Consider the following 15,834-nt stretch of genomic DNA (forward strand, 5'->3'; position numbering starts at 1 on the left):
AGGTGATCCACCTCCTCTGCCTCCTGCATAGTTGGGACTCTGCTCTCAGTTATCCTAGACTTTTTTTTTTGAAAGAGAGTCTCACTCTGTCATTCAGGCTGGAATATAGTAGTGTAATCTTGGCTCACTACAACACCTGCCTCTTGGGCTCAAGCAATTCTTATGTCTTGGCGTCTGGAATAGCTGGAATTACAAGTGCGTGCCACCACACCTGGCTAATTTTTGTATTTTTAGTAGAGACGGGGTTTTGCCTTGTTGCCCAGGCTAGTCTTGAACTCCTTAGCTCAAAGTGATCTGCCTGCCTTGGCCTCCCAAAGTGTTAAAATTATAGTCATGAGCCACTGTGCCCAGCCTTTCCTAGACTTTTTTACAGTTTTAGGTTTTATGTTTGGATCTATGATTTATCTTAAGCTAATTTTTCTATATTGTGACAATATATGAAATGAAGTTTTATCCTCTTGTATGTGCATATACAATTAACGTATTTATTTAAAAGCCTTCTCTCTCCATTGAATTGTCTTTGCAGTTGTAGTTGATACTATATGTGGTGCATTTCTAACTTTGTTATGTTTTATTAACCTGTTTGTCTCTCATGGTGCCAATATCAGCCTGTCTAGATGATTTGACTTCAAGATTACTGTAAAGTTACTGCAATGTAAATCCTCAAATTATATTAATATTTTTCAAAGTAGATTTGACTTTTCTAGGCCCCTTGCATTTTCATAAGAATTTTAGGCCAGGCATAGTGGCTCATACCTGTAATCCCAGCAATTTGGGAGCCCGAGGCGGGTGGATCACCTAAGGAGGAGTTTGAGTCCAGCCTGGCCACCGTGTTGAAATCCCATCGCTACTAAAAATACAAAATTAGTTAGGCATGGGATGTGGTGGTACATACCTGTAATTCCAGCTACTCAGGAGGCCAAGGCAGGAGAATCACTTGAACCTGGGAGACAGAGGTTGCAGTCAGCCAAGATAAGGGCCACTGTACCTCTAGTCTGGGTGACAGAGCAAGACTGTGCCTCAAAAAAAAAAAAAGAACACTATATCAATTTCAACATAAAAGCCTTGTGGGATTTTGACAGGGGTTGCGTTAGAGCTATACATCAATTTGGGGAGAATTGACGTCTTAGTAATATTGAGTATATTGAGTTTTCTGACCCATGAGTCCTTATTTAGCTCTATTTTGGTCTAATTTAATTTCTTTCAGTATTATTTTGTAGTTTTCATTATATAGATTTTGTACATCTTTTGTCAGAGTTAATCTTTTTTTTTTTTGGGATGTGGGCAGAGTTGCACTATGTCATCCAAGCTAGAGTACAGTGGTGCTCACTGCAAGCTCCGCCTCCTGTGTTCAAGCGATTCTTCTGCCTCAGCCTCTCAAGTAACTGGGACCACAGGCGCCCACCATGATGCTCGGCTAATTTTTGTATTTTTAGTAGAGACGAGGTTTTGCCATGTTGGCCAGGCTAGTCTTGAACTCCTGACAGCAGGTGATCCGCCTGCCTTGGCCGCCCAAAGTGCTGGGATTACAGGTGTGAGCCACCATGGCTGGCTGATTTTTTTTTTTTTTTTTGAAACAGAGTTTTGCTCTGTCATCCAGGCGGGAGTGCAGAGGCACAATCTTGGCTCACTGTAGCCTCAGCCTCCCAAGTAGCTGGCATTACAGGCCTGCACCACCACACTCAGCTAATTTTTATATTTTTAGTAAAGATGGGTTTTTACCATATTGGCCAGGATAGTCTCAAACTCCTGGCCTCAAGTGTTCTGCCTGCCTCAGCCTCCCAAAGTGCTGGGATTACAGGCATGAGCCGCTGTACCCAGCCCTGTTTGATTTTTTTAATGGTATTATAATGGACTTTTATAAAAATTTTAGTATCTGATTTTTCCTTGCTAGTTTATAGAAATACGTTTCATGGGCTAGATGTTTTGGCCCATGCCTGTAATCGCAGCACTTTGGGAGGCTGGGGAGGGTGGATCACCTTGGGTCAGGAGTTTGACACCAGCCTGGCCAACATGGTGAAACCCCATTTCTACTAAAAAATACAAAAATTAGCCTTGTGTGGTAGCACATGCCTGTAATCCCAGCTGCTTGGGAGGCTGAGGTAAGAAAATTGTTTGAACCCAGGGAGGCAAAGGTTTCAGTAAGTCTAGATCGTGCCACTGCACTCCAACCTGGGCAACAATGTGAGTCTCTGTCTTGAAAAAAAAAAAAAGATATGCCTTTTTTGTATAATTTTATGTTTTATCTTGCAATTTTGCTAAATTTACTTAATTTTAATAGCACTTTTGTAGATACTATAGATTTCCTACTTAGTCATTTCACCTGTGAATAAGATTTTACAGTGTTTGTTTCAAATGGATGCCTTATTTTATATTCTTGCTTTATTGCACTGGCTAGAATCTCTAGTATGATGTTGACTGCCAGTAGTGAATTAGACATTCTTGTCTTATTTTTTATCATAGAGGAGAAAGTATTCAGTCTTTCACCATTAAGTGTGATGTTAACTGTGGGCTTTTTATAGATGTCATTTAATTACACTGAGAAAGTTCTTCTCTTCCTCTTTGCCTAAGAGTTCTCATTAGGAATGATTTTTGAATTTTGTTGAATACTTTTTAAATCTGTTGGAATGATCATCAGATTTTCCTGTTTGGTTTGTATTAATATGTTGAATACATTGGTTAAATTTTAAATGTTAAATCAATATTACATTCCTGGTATAAACTCTGCTTGGTCATCATGTATTTTTTATAGTGTTGAATTTGATTTTAAAATTTTTTTCTAAATTTTGCATCTGTTTCATGAGCTATCTTAGTCTGTATTATTCTCTTCTTATATCTGCAACCATAATAGGTCTGTTGTCTGATGCACACAGCAAGTCAATAACAGAGACACTGGGTTGCTGCAGAGAAAGAGTTTAATTATAGGGCCTACAAACAAAGATGGGAGGAAACAGCAAATCTGTCTTCCCAAGGAGTTGAGACCATGGCTTTTAAGGATTTTGGAGTGGGCTGAAGGATTAAGATCATTGTTGGTCAAAGAATGCTGGGTGAAATCATGAGACAGGTAGATGTATCTTTACATCTTTGTGTGATCTTTAAACTGGTTGGCTTCAGCTGTTCTGTGCTTAAGCAACTCTTCTGATTAAAAAAAAAAAAAATTGTGGAAATGGGGATCCCACAATGTTGCCCAGGCTGGTCTCAAACTCCTGGCCCAAAGCGATCCTCCTGCCTAGGCCTCACAAAGCACTGGGATGATAGACATGAGCCACTGAGACTGTCCTGCTTAAGTGATTCTTTTTTTTTCTTTTTTCTTTTTTTTTTTTTTTAAAGACCGAAGCTTACTCTGTTACCCAGGCTACAGTGCAGTGGCACAATATGAACTTACTGCAACTTATGCTTCTCAAGCTCAAGTGATTCTCCCTGCCTCAGCCTCCCAAGTAGCTGAAAGTACAGGCCCTGCTACCATGCCCAGCTAATTTTTGGTTTTCACCATGTTGCCCAGGCTGTTCCCAAACTTGTGATCCTCCTGCCTTGGCCTCCCAAAGTGCTGGGGTTACAGATGTGAGCCACCACGCCTGGCCGTAAGCAATTCTTAAACAAAAGCCTAAGTTTCTAATGTCAGAAATTCTATCTGTAGCAACAATGGGAATGCCAGTGGTCAACTTTCAGTGGTTACAGAGAAATGGATCAAAGTACAGTATAATTAATGCTTAATTATAACTATATTTCTGTCCAGAATTCTGTTTAATCCTGTGAGGATTGTTTCATATCCTTGCCTTGTTTTGGCATCTGAGTAATGTGATAGCCTTACAGAATGGATTGGGAAATAATTGCTTTCTCTTCCATTTTCTTCAATAATTTGTATAGAATTGGTAGTTTTTTCTTTAAGTATTTGTTAGAATTCACCTCTGGATATAAGCTTTCTTTGTAAGATGGATTTTAAGCAAAAATTAGACTTCGTTGGTGGCTGTAGGGCTACTCATGTTTTTCTCCTTGAATGATCTTTGGTTGTTTTTATCTTTCAAGGAACTTGTCCATTTTATTTATGAATTGCCAAAGTTAACAAATTGCTATAAATTTTTTTTATAATATTACCTTATACATTTAACATATGTTGTTATGATAGCACTTCTCTTATTTCCTATTCTGGTAAATTGTTTTCTTGTCTTTTTTTTGATTGCCCTCACTAGAGATTGTCCATTTTCTTGAGAGCTGCATTTTGGAATCTTCTCTGTTGTTTTGTTTTTTATTGCACTGATTTCTATCCTGATCTTTTACTTTTCTGTTTTCTTTTGGCTTAATTTGTTCTTTTNTTTTTTTTAAATGGTGTCTCACTCTGTTGCCCAGGCTAGAGTGCAGTGGCACAGTCTTGGCTCATTGCAACCTCCACCTCCCAGGTTCAAGCATTTTTAGTCAGTTTAAAATACCTTTTGAAGGCCGGGTGCAGTGGTTCACACCTGTTAATCCCAGCACTTTGGGAGGCCCAGGTGGGTGGATAACCTGAGGTCAGGAGTTCAAGATCAGCCTGGCCAACATGGTGGATCCCCATCTCTGCTAAAAGTACAAAAATTAGCTGGTGGGGGAGGGTGGTGGCGCAGCTACTTGAGAGGCTGAGGCACAAGAATCGCTTGAACCTGGAAGGTGGAGGTTGCAGTGAACTGAGATGGAGCCATTGTGCTCTGGCCTGGGCAACCTCAAAACAAGAAAAAAACACCTTTTGATTTTGTGTTTTCTTTCTATTTTTTTTTTTCCAGATGGAGTTTCGCTCTTGTCCCCAGGCTAGAGTGCAGTGGCTTGATCTCAGCTCACTGCAATCTCTGCCTCCTGGATTCAAGTGATTCTCCTGCCTCCGCCTCTCTAGTAGCTGGATTACAGGGGTACACCACCACATCCGGCTAGTTTTTGTATTTTTAGTACAGAGGGGGTTTCGTGATGTTGGCCAGGCTGGTCTGGAGCTCTTGACCTGAAGTGATCTGCCCACCTTAGCCTCCCAAAGTGCTGGGATTACAGGCATAAGCTACCATGCCCTGCCTGATTTCTTGTTTTTTGGATTATTTCTAATTGTGTTTGTTCCCAAATATTTGGATATTTTCTACATATTTTGTGTTATTGATTTGTGATTTAATTCCATTATGGTAATGGATCATACGTTATATGAGATGACTCTTTTTACATTTATTGAGACTTATTTTATATCCCAGATTATTGTCTTTTTTGGCTAATGTTTTGTGTACACTCTAAAAGAATATGTATTCCAGCCAGTGTGGTGTCCCATGTTTGTAATCCCAACGCTTGGCTGAGGTGGGAGGATTCCTGGAGGCCAGGAGTTTAAGACCAACCTAGGTAATATAGCAAAACCTCATCTCTACAAAAAAATTTAAAAAATCAGCAGGGCACGGTGGCAGGCACCTGTAGTTCCTTTTACTCAGGAGGCTGAAACAAGAGGATTGCCTGAGCACAAGAGATCAACGCTACAGTGAGCCATGATCATGCCACCGTACTCCAGCCTGGATGACAGAGAAAGACCCTGTCTCAAAAAGAAGAAAAGAATGCTTATTTTGCTGTTGTTGAGTGGAGTATCCTGTTAGGTTAAGTTGGCTTATAGGGTATAATCTTTTATATTCTTACTCATTTTAATTCTATCAGTTATCTATTATTGAGAGTTAATCTTCAACTATAGTTCGAATTTGTATGTATGTTCTTGCTTTGTTTCTTCATGCCCTCTCAAAATCTGTTTTTAGGTACATAAACACTAAGGATTGTTACCTCTTAATGAATTGAGCCTTTATTATTATGAAATGACCCCTTTTAAACCTGATAATATTCTTTGCTGTAAAAGTTACTTTCATATTAACATGACCAGCTCCAGCTTTCTTTTATTTAATGTTAGTATGGTATACTTTTTTCCAACCTTTTGCTTTTAACCTATTTATGTTCTTATATTTAAAATGCATTTCTTGTAGGTAGTATATTATTTTGTTGTGCTTTTTAAATATAATCTGACACTCTGCTCTTTAATCAGGGTGTTCAGACCACTTACGTTTAATGTGATTATTGATATAGTTGGGCTTAAATCTACTATCTTGCATTTTGATTTCTGTTTGTCTCATCAGGTTTTTTTTTTAACAGCCTCTATCTTCAAGTGATTTTATACCATCCTTTTCTACTGTATAAGACCCTATTATCATTATACTTGCATTTCTCCCCTCCTAGAATCTGTATTATCTGTATTATTCTTGTTTATGTTTTACTCCCACGTAAGGCATAAATGGCATGATGTTACTATTTTTTATTTAAACTATCTATTTAATCTTTTAGGCTGGCTGCAATGGTTCACACCGATAATCCCAGCCTTTGGGAGTCCAAGGAAGGTGGATCACTTGAGTCTAGGAGTTTGAGACCAGCCTCAGCAACATACTGAGATGCTATCTCTACAAAAAAATAAAAAAATTATCTGAGTGTGGTGGTACGTACCTATGGTCCCAGCTGCTCAGGAGGCTGACATGGAAAGATAGCTCAAGCCCTGGAGATCTTGGCTGCAGTGAGCCGTGATCACACCACTGCACTCCAGTCTGGGTGGCAGTGAGACCCTGTCTCAAAATAATCAAATAAACACACTATTATCTCTTCTTTCTTTCTTTCTTTTTTTTTTTTTTGAGACAAAGTCTTGCTCTGTCACCTAGGCTGGAGTGCAGTGGTGCAATCTTGGCTCACTGCAGCCTCTGCCTCCCCAGTTCAAGCAATTCTTCTGTCTCAGCCTGCGGAGTAGCTGGGATTACAGTGACTGCCACCCTGCCCGGCTAAATTTTTTTTTTTTTTTTTTTTTTTTTGTATTTTTAGTAGTGGTGGGGTTTCTCCATGTTTGCCAAGCTGTTCTCAAACTCCTGACCTCAGGTGGTCCACCCGTCTCTGCCTCCCAAAGTGCTGGGATTACAGGCGTGAGCCACCGTGCCTGGCCCATTTTACTTCTGTCTGGAAGACTTTTTAAAATATTTCTTTGAATACTTTAAATAAATCTTTATTTTACTTTTCCATTTTTTAAAAATTTTTTATTTTTTAAAGTGTTTTTGTTGGCTATAGAATTGTAGGTTGAGGATCTTACCCCACTGTCTGCCAACTTACATTGTTTCTGATATGTACTTTGATGTCATTCTTTTCTTTCTTTATATGCAAAGTGTCCTTTTTTGGGGGGATCGGGGGTGTGCTGCCTTTAAATTTTTAATCATTGCTTTTAATCTGTTCAGTTATGATATGTCCCGGTATGGTTCTCTTTATCTTTCTTGTGTTTGGGGTTTGTTCAGCTTCTTGAAACTTTGATCTTAACAGTTTCCATCAAATTTGGGTAACTTGCTATAATTACTCAAAAAACTTTTTTTATCCTCTCCTTCCCTTTTTTTATTCTCTCCTTCCCTTTTTTTTTCTTCAAGGACTCCAATTACATATATATTAGGCCCCTCAAAGTTGTCCCAGAGTTTACCAATGCTGTTCTTTTTCTTTCTTTTTTTTGTGTGGGAGTCACCTATTTTATTGCCCCATTTTGGATGGTTTGTATTGCTGTGTCTTCAGGTTTACTAATCTGTTGTTCTGCGATGTCTAATCTACTGTTAGACATTTAATATGTATTTTATGTTAGACATGTTTTTATCTATGCAAATTTGATAATGCTTATATATTTATTAAACAGATACTTATAACTTTTTACTGTGTTCCTGGCATTAGATTTGACAATTTGTTCTTTATTAACAAAGATTTTTAGTAGAAAAATAAGGGTAAAAGACTAATTGTATACTAGGCTCAAAAGATCAGAGTAAGTGTCTTTAGAAGCATTTTTTTTTTTAAAGCACCCCGATTGCCCACAGGCCCAGGGCCAGGCCACGTGGGGCTGCACCAGGGCTAGAAAAAATTACTGTAAAAAGGAACAGAGAATGTGGTACCAAGAACTGTGTGGTGATGTCAGAGGAGTGTTTTTATAAGATGAAGATATTTTGTTATATGCTGATGGTTTAGTAGAAAGGGAAAAGCAAATGATCCATGGGAAAAAGAGCAGGTAACCTTTGGAAATCTTCACAAGAGTAGTTGAAATTCACTGCCCAAGTAGAGCAGAGTAGCTTTAGACTAGAGCACCACTACTTCACTGGCACCAGAGGCAATCAGAATATGTGTATAGGTGGGGATAGCTTGGGAGATTTTCCAGTGATAGCTTAAAGAATATTAAAGATTTTGATTGCCTTTGCACTTTTTCACCATATGTTTGGAACAACCTCCAGCAGTGTTCCTGACACTGGAGATAGAATACTGTACAATTTAAATGTTTTTGGTTTAACTATGGTGGGTATTTAAAAAACATAGGAAAATGCTGTGCCAATGCCTAGAATAGTTCTGGCATGAAGTAGCTTTTCAATGAATGTTTGTTAACTGAGTTTGGGTATATATACTCAGGTAATAGTGTTTAGATTTTGGTGTTTATGGGACACCTCAGTTAGCTGCTGACTGATTGTGGCTTAGGCTTATGTCATTCTCCGAATTTCAGTGGGTACAACTTCATGTATAATATACCTAAAAGCTCCGTGTGATACTTGTCCAGTGAGGGGACAGAGAAGGGAGAAAGTTGTTATACCTAGGGAATTTGGGGTTAGCATCCTATAGGAGGTGACACTGTTCTTTACCTAGACCTGCTTTACCTAGGTTCTTCACAAATCTTTATCTTACCATCTTCTCCTCCCCATCTCCTTCCCTCTTTTCCTTCCTCTTCCATATGCCACTATTGATATAGGGGCTGCTTTAGCAGGAACTATAAAAAGGAACCCAGGACAAGGCAAGAGTAATGGTACAAGTGCAGCTGATGCACAGTTGTACTGTTGCAGCAATGCAGAAATGTCTGGAACTGTGGAAAATCTTCAACTCAGCTATAAAATCATGCTCTGTACAATATGTTCTGTAATGAAATGAGGAGTGAATCTGAATATTTTTTATACTAACATAGAAGTTATTTCATCATGTCAGTTATTCCACTTAAAAGTGAGTTAGACACCTCTCTCTTTTTATCTCTCTCTCTGTCCCTTTCTCACTCATACATGCACACACATACACACCACCACCAAATATGCCATATATGTCTTTTTGTAATGTATTTTTTAAAAATTAATTAAACGCCTTCTCTCTTCAGAGTAAATATGATGTTGGCCGAGTGTGGTGGCTCATGCCTATAATCCCAGCATTTTGGGAGGCCAAGGTGGGCCCAAGATCACCTGAGATCAGGAGTTCAAGACCAGCCTGGCCAACGTGGAGAAACCCCATCTCTGCTAAAAATACAAAAATTAGCCAGGTGTGGTGGCACACACCTGTAATCCCAGCTACTTGGGAGGCTGAGAGAATCACTTGAACCCAAGAGGCAAAGGTTGCAGTGAGCAGAGATCACTCCATTGCACTCCAGCCTGGTGACAACTATGAAACTCCATCTCCAAACAAACAAACAAACAAACAAACAGTGTTTTAACAATGAATGAAGTAACTGCTCCCATAAAAAATATACTCGTTAGGAAAATAACACTTAAAAATAATATTGTCATTGTTTATGTATTTTTAGTTTTTTTGTTACCAATAACCACGGTTACTAAAGTGCAAACTTTAAAGAGCTGAACAAAAGATTCTACTCAGTGGTGTGAGCCTATTTACTAAAAATATTAAAACGCAAACTTTTAATTAATTTTCCTAAATGATTTATACCAGAGAACATGGAAATCGAATTCAACTTCAGTAGAATCCTTTACATAATGTGCAGGACTGAAAGTTTGGTACTATGATTTAATAAGCATAGTATTTCTTCCATGAGTATAACTATATCTTTGTGGCATCTGTTGAAACCAGATGTCAAAATAAGTCAGTCTTAGTCATACCTTTGTTTTTTGGTTTTTTTTTAAACAGTCCAGAGGTCTTTTATTTATTTATTTTTTTTAACAACTATTATGCCATGAATTCATAGGGAATAGGTTCCAGCAGCTCAGGCTCCTTCCCATTGGTTCTCACAAAGTGTGCTTCTCTGGGTGGAGCAGGCTGGTGCTTTAGTTGAAGCCAGGTACCTTTCTTTTTTGCTTCTTTCTTTTTCTGATCATCTTCCTTCACACGTTTTAGGAAGCTATCTCGGCTCTTAGAGTGCTTAATACGCACATTAACTCTCTTGGCAAGAATCTTGCCCTTAACTTGTTTGTTTACAACAATGCCAACAGCATGCTGGGTAACATTGTAGACTCTTCCAGTTTTGCCATGATAACATTTGTGGGGCATTCCTTTTTGAACAGTACCCATTCCCTTGATGTCTACAATATCACCTTTCTTATAGATTCACATAGCCAAAGGAACAACTCCATGTTTTCTAAAAGGCCTAGAGAACATACATCGAGTGCCTCTCTTCTTTCCCTTTGTGTTCGTCATTTTGGCGAATTACTGGAAGATGGTGGTTCCGGCCGAAAGGCTTAGTCATACCTTTGAAGCGTTATATTTTTGTGTGTAAGGAAGGTTTTTGTTGTCATTCATAAATATAATTTAAAAATTAAAAATGTTAAGTTTTATCTTACGCCTTTAAAATTGCAATATATTAACCTTACACATATGTTAGTTAAGTAGTAATGCATACTCTGTACATATTTTGGAGATACAAATGGAAAAATTTCTTAGTAATAGAGTACATGATAAAAAGCCTGAAGACAAACTTGTTTAAGCCACAGCTTCTGCTCTACTACTACTCTAGTAACCTCATTTTGTATCCTTAACGCCATCCTAGCTTTTGTAAAGCTGTTCTCCACTTAGTAGGCGAGATGGTCTTCACAATATGCAGATATAGTTGCGTGACTCTTCTACTTAATAAGCTGCACACACACAGGTCTTTAATATGGTCTACAAGGTCTGTAAACTGTGTGATGTAGCTTTTAAGGTCTCAGTCTCATGTCTTACCACTCTTTCACCTGTACTTTTTCCTCCCTGTGGGCTACCTTTAAGTTCCTCGTACTAGCTGTGCTCTTCCTTTTAAGCTGGCATTACACCACATGTTTTCTCTCTCCCTACGGCACTTAGCCTATCTCCTCCTTTCCCAGTTTATTTCCTACATATCCTTCAAACTTCAATCTGAATGGCAGGTCCCTCAGGGAAGCCTTTGGTCATCTTCCTGGCTAGATCTCTCTCTCTCTCTCTCTCTCTCTCTCTCTCTCTCTCTCTCTCACACACACACACACACACAATTACAAACTCAATATAATTCTGTGTATTTGCCCTTTATTGTACTTATCACAGTTGCCATTTTACTTTGATTTGCATGAGTATTTGCAAAGGTAGTCATATTGACATTCAAATAGGTGTTAAGCTCCTTGGGGACAGGGCCCTTGTCAGTTTTTGCTTATTCTGTTTTCTCAGTACTTTGATACATGAGTAAGTATGATGCCAGGGAGTTTGGGTTTCATACTGGAAAAAACAGAGTCATTGGAGATTCTACGAAAAATAGGCAAGCAGTGATGACACATACTAAGACTTGGGCTGTAGAAGGATAAACTGGAGGCTATAGTTGAGTGAAGGAGAAAGACTAGAGCCAGGAAGATCCATTAGAAGGTCACTGTAGGTAAGAAAGATGAGGACCTGAATCTTTCCAGTTCAAGTGGTCTTGCCTTTGGTGGGTGTTTAAGAGACAGAATCTAGTAGTATTTGGGGACTTTGTCAGAGATAAGACAAAGAAATCAGAGATTACTTGGAATGTAGGGCTAATAACTTTTAGACCATTCACCAAGTAAATGAATATTAGACAATAAGCAATTCAAGGAGATAAAGGAATCTTCATTTTATTTTACTTTTGTTATTTGTACAGATGGGGTCTTGATATGTTGCCCAGGCTGGTCTTGAGCTCCTGGCATCAAGCAATTCTTCCACCTTAGCCTCCCAAAGTATTGGGATTACATGTGTAAGCCACCATACCCACCCTGGAATCTTCATTTTAAACAGAAGTCACAAAAGTGACCTCTTGCCTACTGCTTTAGTTACAGTTTTTTCACATACTGAGATGCGATTCACTTACCATATAATTCATCTGCTTCAAGTGTAGAGTTCAGTAGTTCTGAGTTTATTTGTAAATCATCAACTCAAAAAGAAACCGTACCCTTTAGCTGTTATCCCTCTTTCCCTCTATCCTCCTTCCCACCCTTAAGCAACCACTAGTCTACTCTACTATAGATTTCCCTGTTGTAAACATTTTATATAAATAGGATAAGGTAGCATGTGGTCTTTTGTGACTAGATTCTTTCACTTAACATTATGTTTTCAAGATTCATCTAAGTTGTAGCATGTAATAGTAGTTCATTCCTTTTTATGGCCAAATACTATTCCAGTGTACGGATGTATGTCACATTTTGTTCGTACATTCATCAGCTGTTGGGCATTTGAGTTGTTTCCACTTTTTGGCTATTATGAATAATGTTGCTATAAACACTTATGTAGAAGTGTTTGTGTAGACATATGTTTATATTTTGTTTGGTTATATACCTAAGAGTGGAATGTCTGGCCTTCTGGTAACTCTGTGTTAACTTATTTGAGGAACTGCCAGAATGTTTCCAAAGTAGCTATACCATTTCACATTCTCACCAGGGTTCTGATTTTTTCCACATCCTTATCAACACTTGTTAAATCTGTCTTTTTGATTCTAGTCATCCTAGTGGGTGTGAAGTGGTTTGATTTGTATTTCCCTGATGACAAGTGTGAGACATCTTTTCATCTGCTTATTGGCCATTTATATGTCTTCCTTGGGTAAATGTTTATTCAGGTTCTTTTCCTATTTTTTAATTGGATTGTTTTATTATTGAATTGTAAGAGCTCTTTGTAGTATACTGTGGATACCAGCCCCTTATCAGAGATATCATTTGCAAATATTTTCTCTCATTCTGTGAGTTGTCTTTTCACTTTTTTGATAACATCATTTGAAGCACAGAAGTTCTTAATTTTAATTAAGTCCAGCTTATCTTGCCAAATCCCAGGTCATTTTAGATTTGGCACTATGTTTTCTTCTAAGGATTTTATAGCTCTAGCTTTTACATTTACAGGTCTTTGGTCCATTTTGAATTAGTTTTTTTTATACGGTGTGATATAAAGTCCCAGCTTTATTTTGCCTATGGCTATTCAGTTTTCCCAGCACTATTAAGAGGATGCCATGTAATGGTCTTGGCATCCTCTTGGAAAATCAGTTGACTGTAGAAATAAGTTTTTAATGTTTTTTTAACAGCAACACTATATTTTAGCTTTCTTATTAGTTTAATTGTTCTTTCACAGACAATTCTGTAACTAAAGGAAGATTATGCTTGTTTTTAAGTAGGCTTTTAGGAATATTTGTGTAATTTTAGTGCTACATCTTGTACTCAGACTTAATTTTGAGAAATGCATAGTTTGTACATATGGAACAGCTGTTCTGGTCATGAAAATTGAGTTTGGAAAGCCATGTTTTACTGAGGGTGACATTTTGGTTTCTCACTATTGGTGCTTCCTGAGTGCCAGCCACTATGCTGTTATAGGGCTTACATGGAAGTATATGACCATCTCTTCTTCAAGTTGCTAATGTATATAAAATATTGGGAGCAGGGAGAAGGAGGTAGTAAAATGATAAGGAAATATTCATATGGGGTTTTTTAGTCTATAAAAGTGGTGAGGTTTTTTTTGGGGGGGGGTTGGTTTTTTGAGATGGAGTCTTGCTCTGTCACCAGGCTGGAGTGCAGTGGCATAATCTCGGTTCACTGTAACCTTCACCTCCTGGATTCAAGTGATTCTTCTGCCTCAGCCTCCTGAGTAGCTGGGACTATAGCCATGTGCCACCATACCTATCTAATTTTTGTATTTTTTAGTAGAGATGGGGTTTCACCATATTGGCCAGGATGGTCTTGATCTCCTGACCTCGTGATCTGCCCACCTCGGCCTCCCAAAAAAGTGGAATGCTTTTAATGAATAAAGGTTATGCAGCTATTTTCACCTAGTACACTGTCTTAAGTATTACCTTTAGTTTTAAATAAAGTGTTTTCTTAAAACCAAGATTTTTAAATTGAATTTACTTTCTAAAGGGCTCCGAATAAGAATATGACTACAATGGATGCTGCTGAAAGAATTGAATGATAAAGATTATTAGGTGGCTTAATTCTTTTTGTATTAATCTCTGGGAAAGTCCATTATTGATCACAAAATTGCCAAAGCTGATCAGACAGGATCATTATATTCTTTCTGTGCTTTTTCAAGTACTTGAAGTGTTTTTATATAATTTAAGCATTCTTCACTAATTAACCTTTCTTTTTTAGTGTCACTTTGTATAATATTATGTTCCTTTTTCTTAGGAGTCTCAGCAGTCCAATTTTGGCCCTGGAGAACAAAGTGAGTATTTCTTTCCCTCTTGGTTTTTCAAATTAAGCTATTTATTGAACATTCAGCTTTCATGGTCATACCATATATAATTTTGATAATAACTTTACATGTCATATCCTTTTTCATTTTTCTTTTTCTTTTTTTTTTTTTCCTGGAATGTAGTGGTGTGGTCGTAGCTCACTGCAGCCTCCATCTCCAGGTCTCAAGTGATCCTCCTGCCTCAGCCTTCTGAGTAGCTGGGACTTTGGGAACATGCCACCATGCCTGGCTGATTTTTTAAATTTTTCATAGAGGTAGGGTCTCACTATGTTGCTCAGGCTGGTCTCGAACTCCTGAGTTCAAGTGATCCACGCACCTCGCCTCCCAAAGTGTTGGGATTACTGGTGTGAGCCACCACACCCTCATATACTGATTTTTATGATCTAATGAGTAGTAATGGGTTGAGCTGAAAAATTGTTATGCTTTAAAAAATTCAAGAACTGTAGGTCATTGGAGATCAACATACACTGCTTTTATTAAGTATTTGAACTAATAGTTAGTGAACACAATTTGATGGGCACCTCATAAACTCAAGAATCATTCTTTCTTTTAACTTTCTTCATGAAGATACTTGGTTCTATGATGGTAAAATGCCACACAGGAAGGGGTCATTTTATTTAGCTGACCATGTCTCTTTTCTTCTTATATTTGTACATTCCCTGTTTATTCTTCCTTGGTTTTCTGATCTGGGTAGAAAGTCCTCTGCCTGCTATACCCTCACCTTTGCCCTTACTCTTTTGGCCTGTCAGAAGAACTTCTAGGGAAGATAGTCTTAGGGAATTCAAATCGGTTCCAAGAGACTGTGGTTGTGTAGACTGAGAGTGGTAAGATCAGGAACCATTGCAAATGTGTGGGCTTCACCATATACCTCGGTAACAAGATAGGTATTCTTTTTGCCAAGAGCAGTAACTTCTTAATTAAGGTATATTTATACTAGTCATAAGGTATTTTGGAAAATGAAAATGTGGAACTTTTTGATCCTTGATTTGTTATCTTCAGTGATCTTAATGCAGAGGTAAAACTAGAAGAATACCTCTTTTGATGTATGCTTTTCTTTATCTATATATCCATTTCTTAGTTCCACCATAAAGGCTGTAGCTACAGGAAAAAGGGACCTGACATTGTTAATATGCAGAAAATAGCTAGATGTAGGCCAGAAAATTTACATTTTCTCTCTTCTTTTTATTTCCTTTTTCTCAGCTTGTTTTTTCTAGTCGTCATCTTTTAAGAATATTTCGTTCTTCTACTCCTCTCCCATTCTCTTTCCTAAAAGCTGCCTCTACTCATTATTACTTTGTGTTTTTCACTTTGTTTTAGAGCTATTTCTATATCAGTATAAAGCTCTAGCTCATTCTTTTTTTTTTTTTTTTTTTTTTTTTTTTTTTTTTTTTTTTTTTTTTTTTTTTTTTTTTTTTTTTT

General features: G+C 37.8%; 1 protein-coding gene across 3 annotated transcripts in view; it reads left to right on the forward strand.

Moving 5' to 3' along the window:
- Positions 1–15,834, forward strand: part of AFF4 (AF4/FMR2 family member 4) — an 88,787-nt gene that overhangs the window by 46,965 nt on the left and 25,988 nt on the right. For all 3 annotated transcript variants that reach the window (XM_017532423.2, XM_017532427.2, XM_017532426.2), the window contains one exon: positions 14,349–14,385. In XM_017532423.2, coding sequence (XP_017387912.1) covers positions 14,349–14,385 — 37 coding nt within the window. The remainder of the gene's footprint in view (positions 1–14,348; positions 14,386–15,834) is intronic.

Source organism: Cebus imitator, unplaced genomic scaffold, assembly GCF_001604975.1.
Source record: "Cebus imitator isolate Cc_AM_T3 unplaced genomic scaffold, Cebus_imitator-1.0 Scaffold76, whole genome shotgun sequence".
Taxonomy (NCBI): domain Eukaryota; kingdom Metazoa; phylum Chordata; class Mammalia; order Primates; family Cebidae; genus Cebus; species Cebus imitator.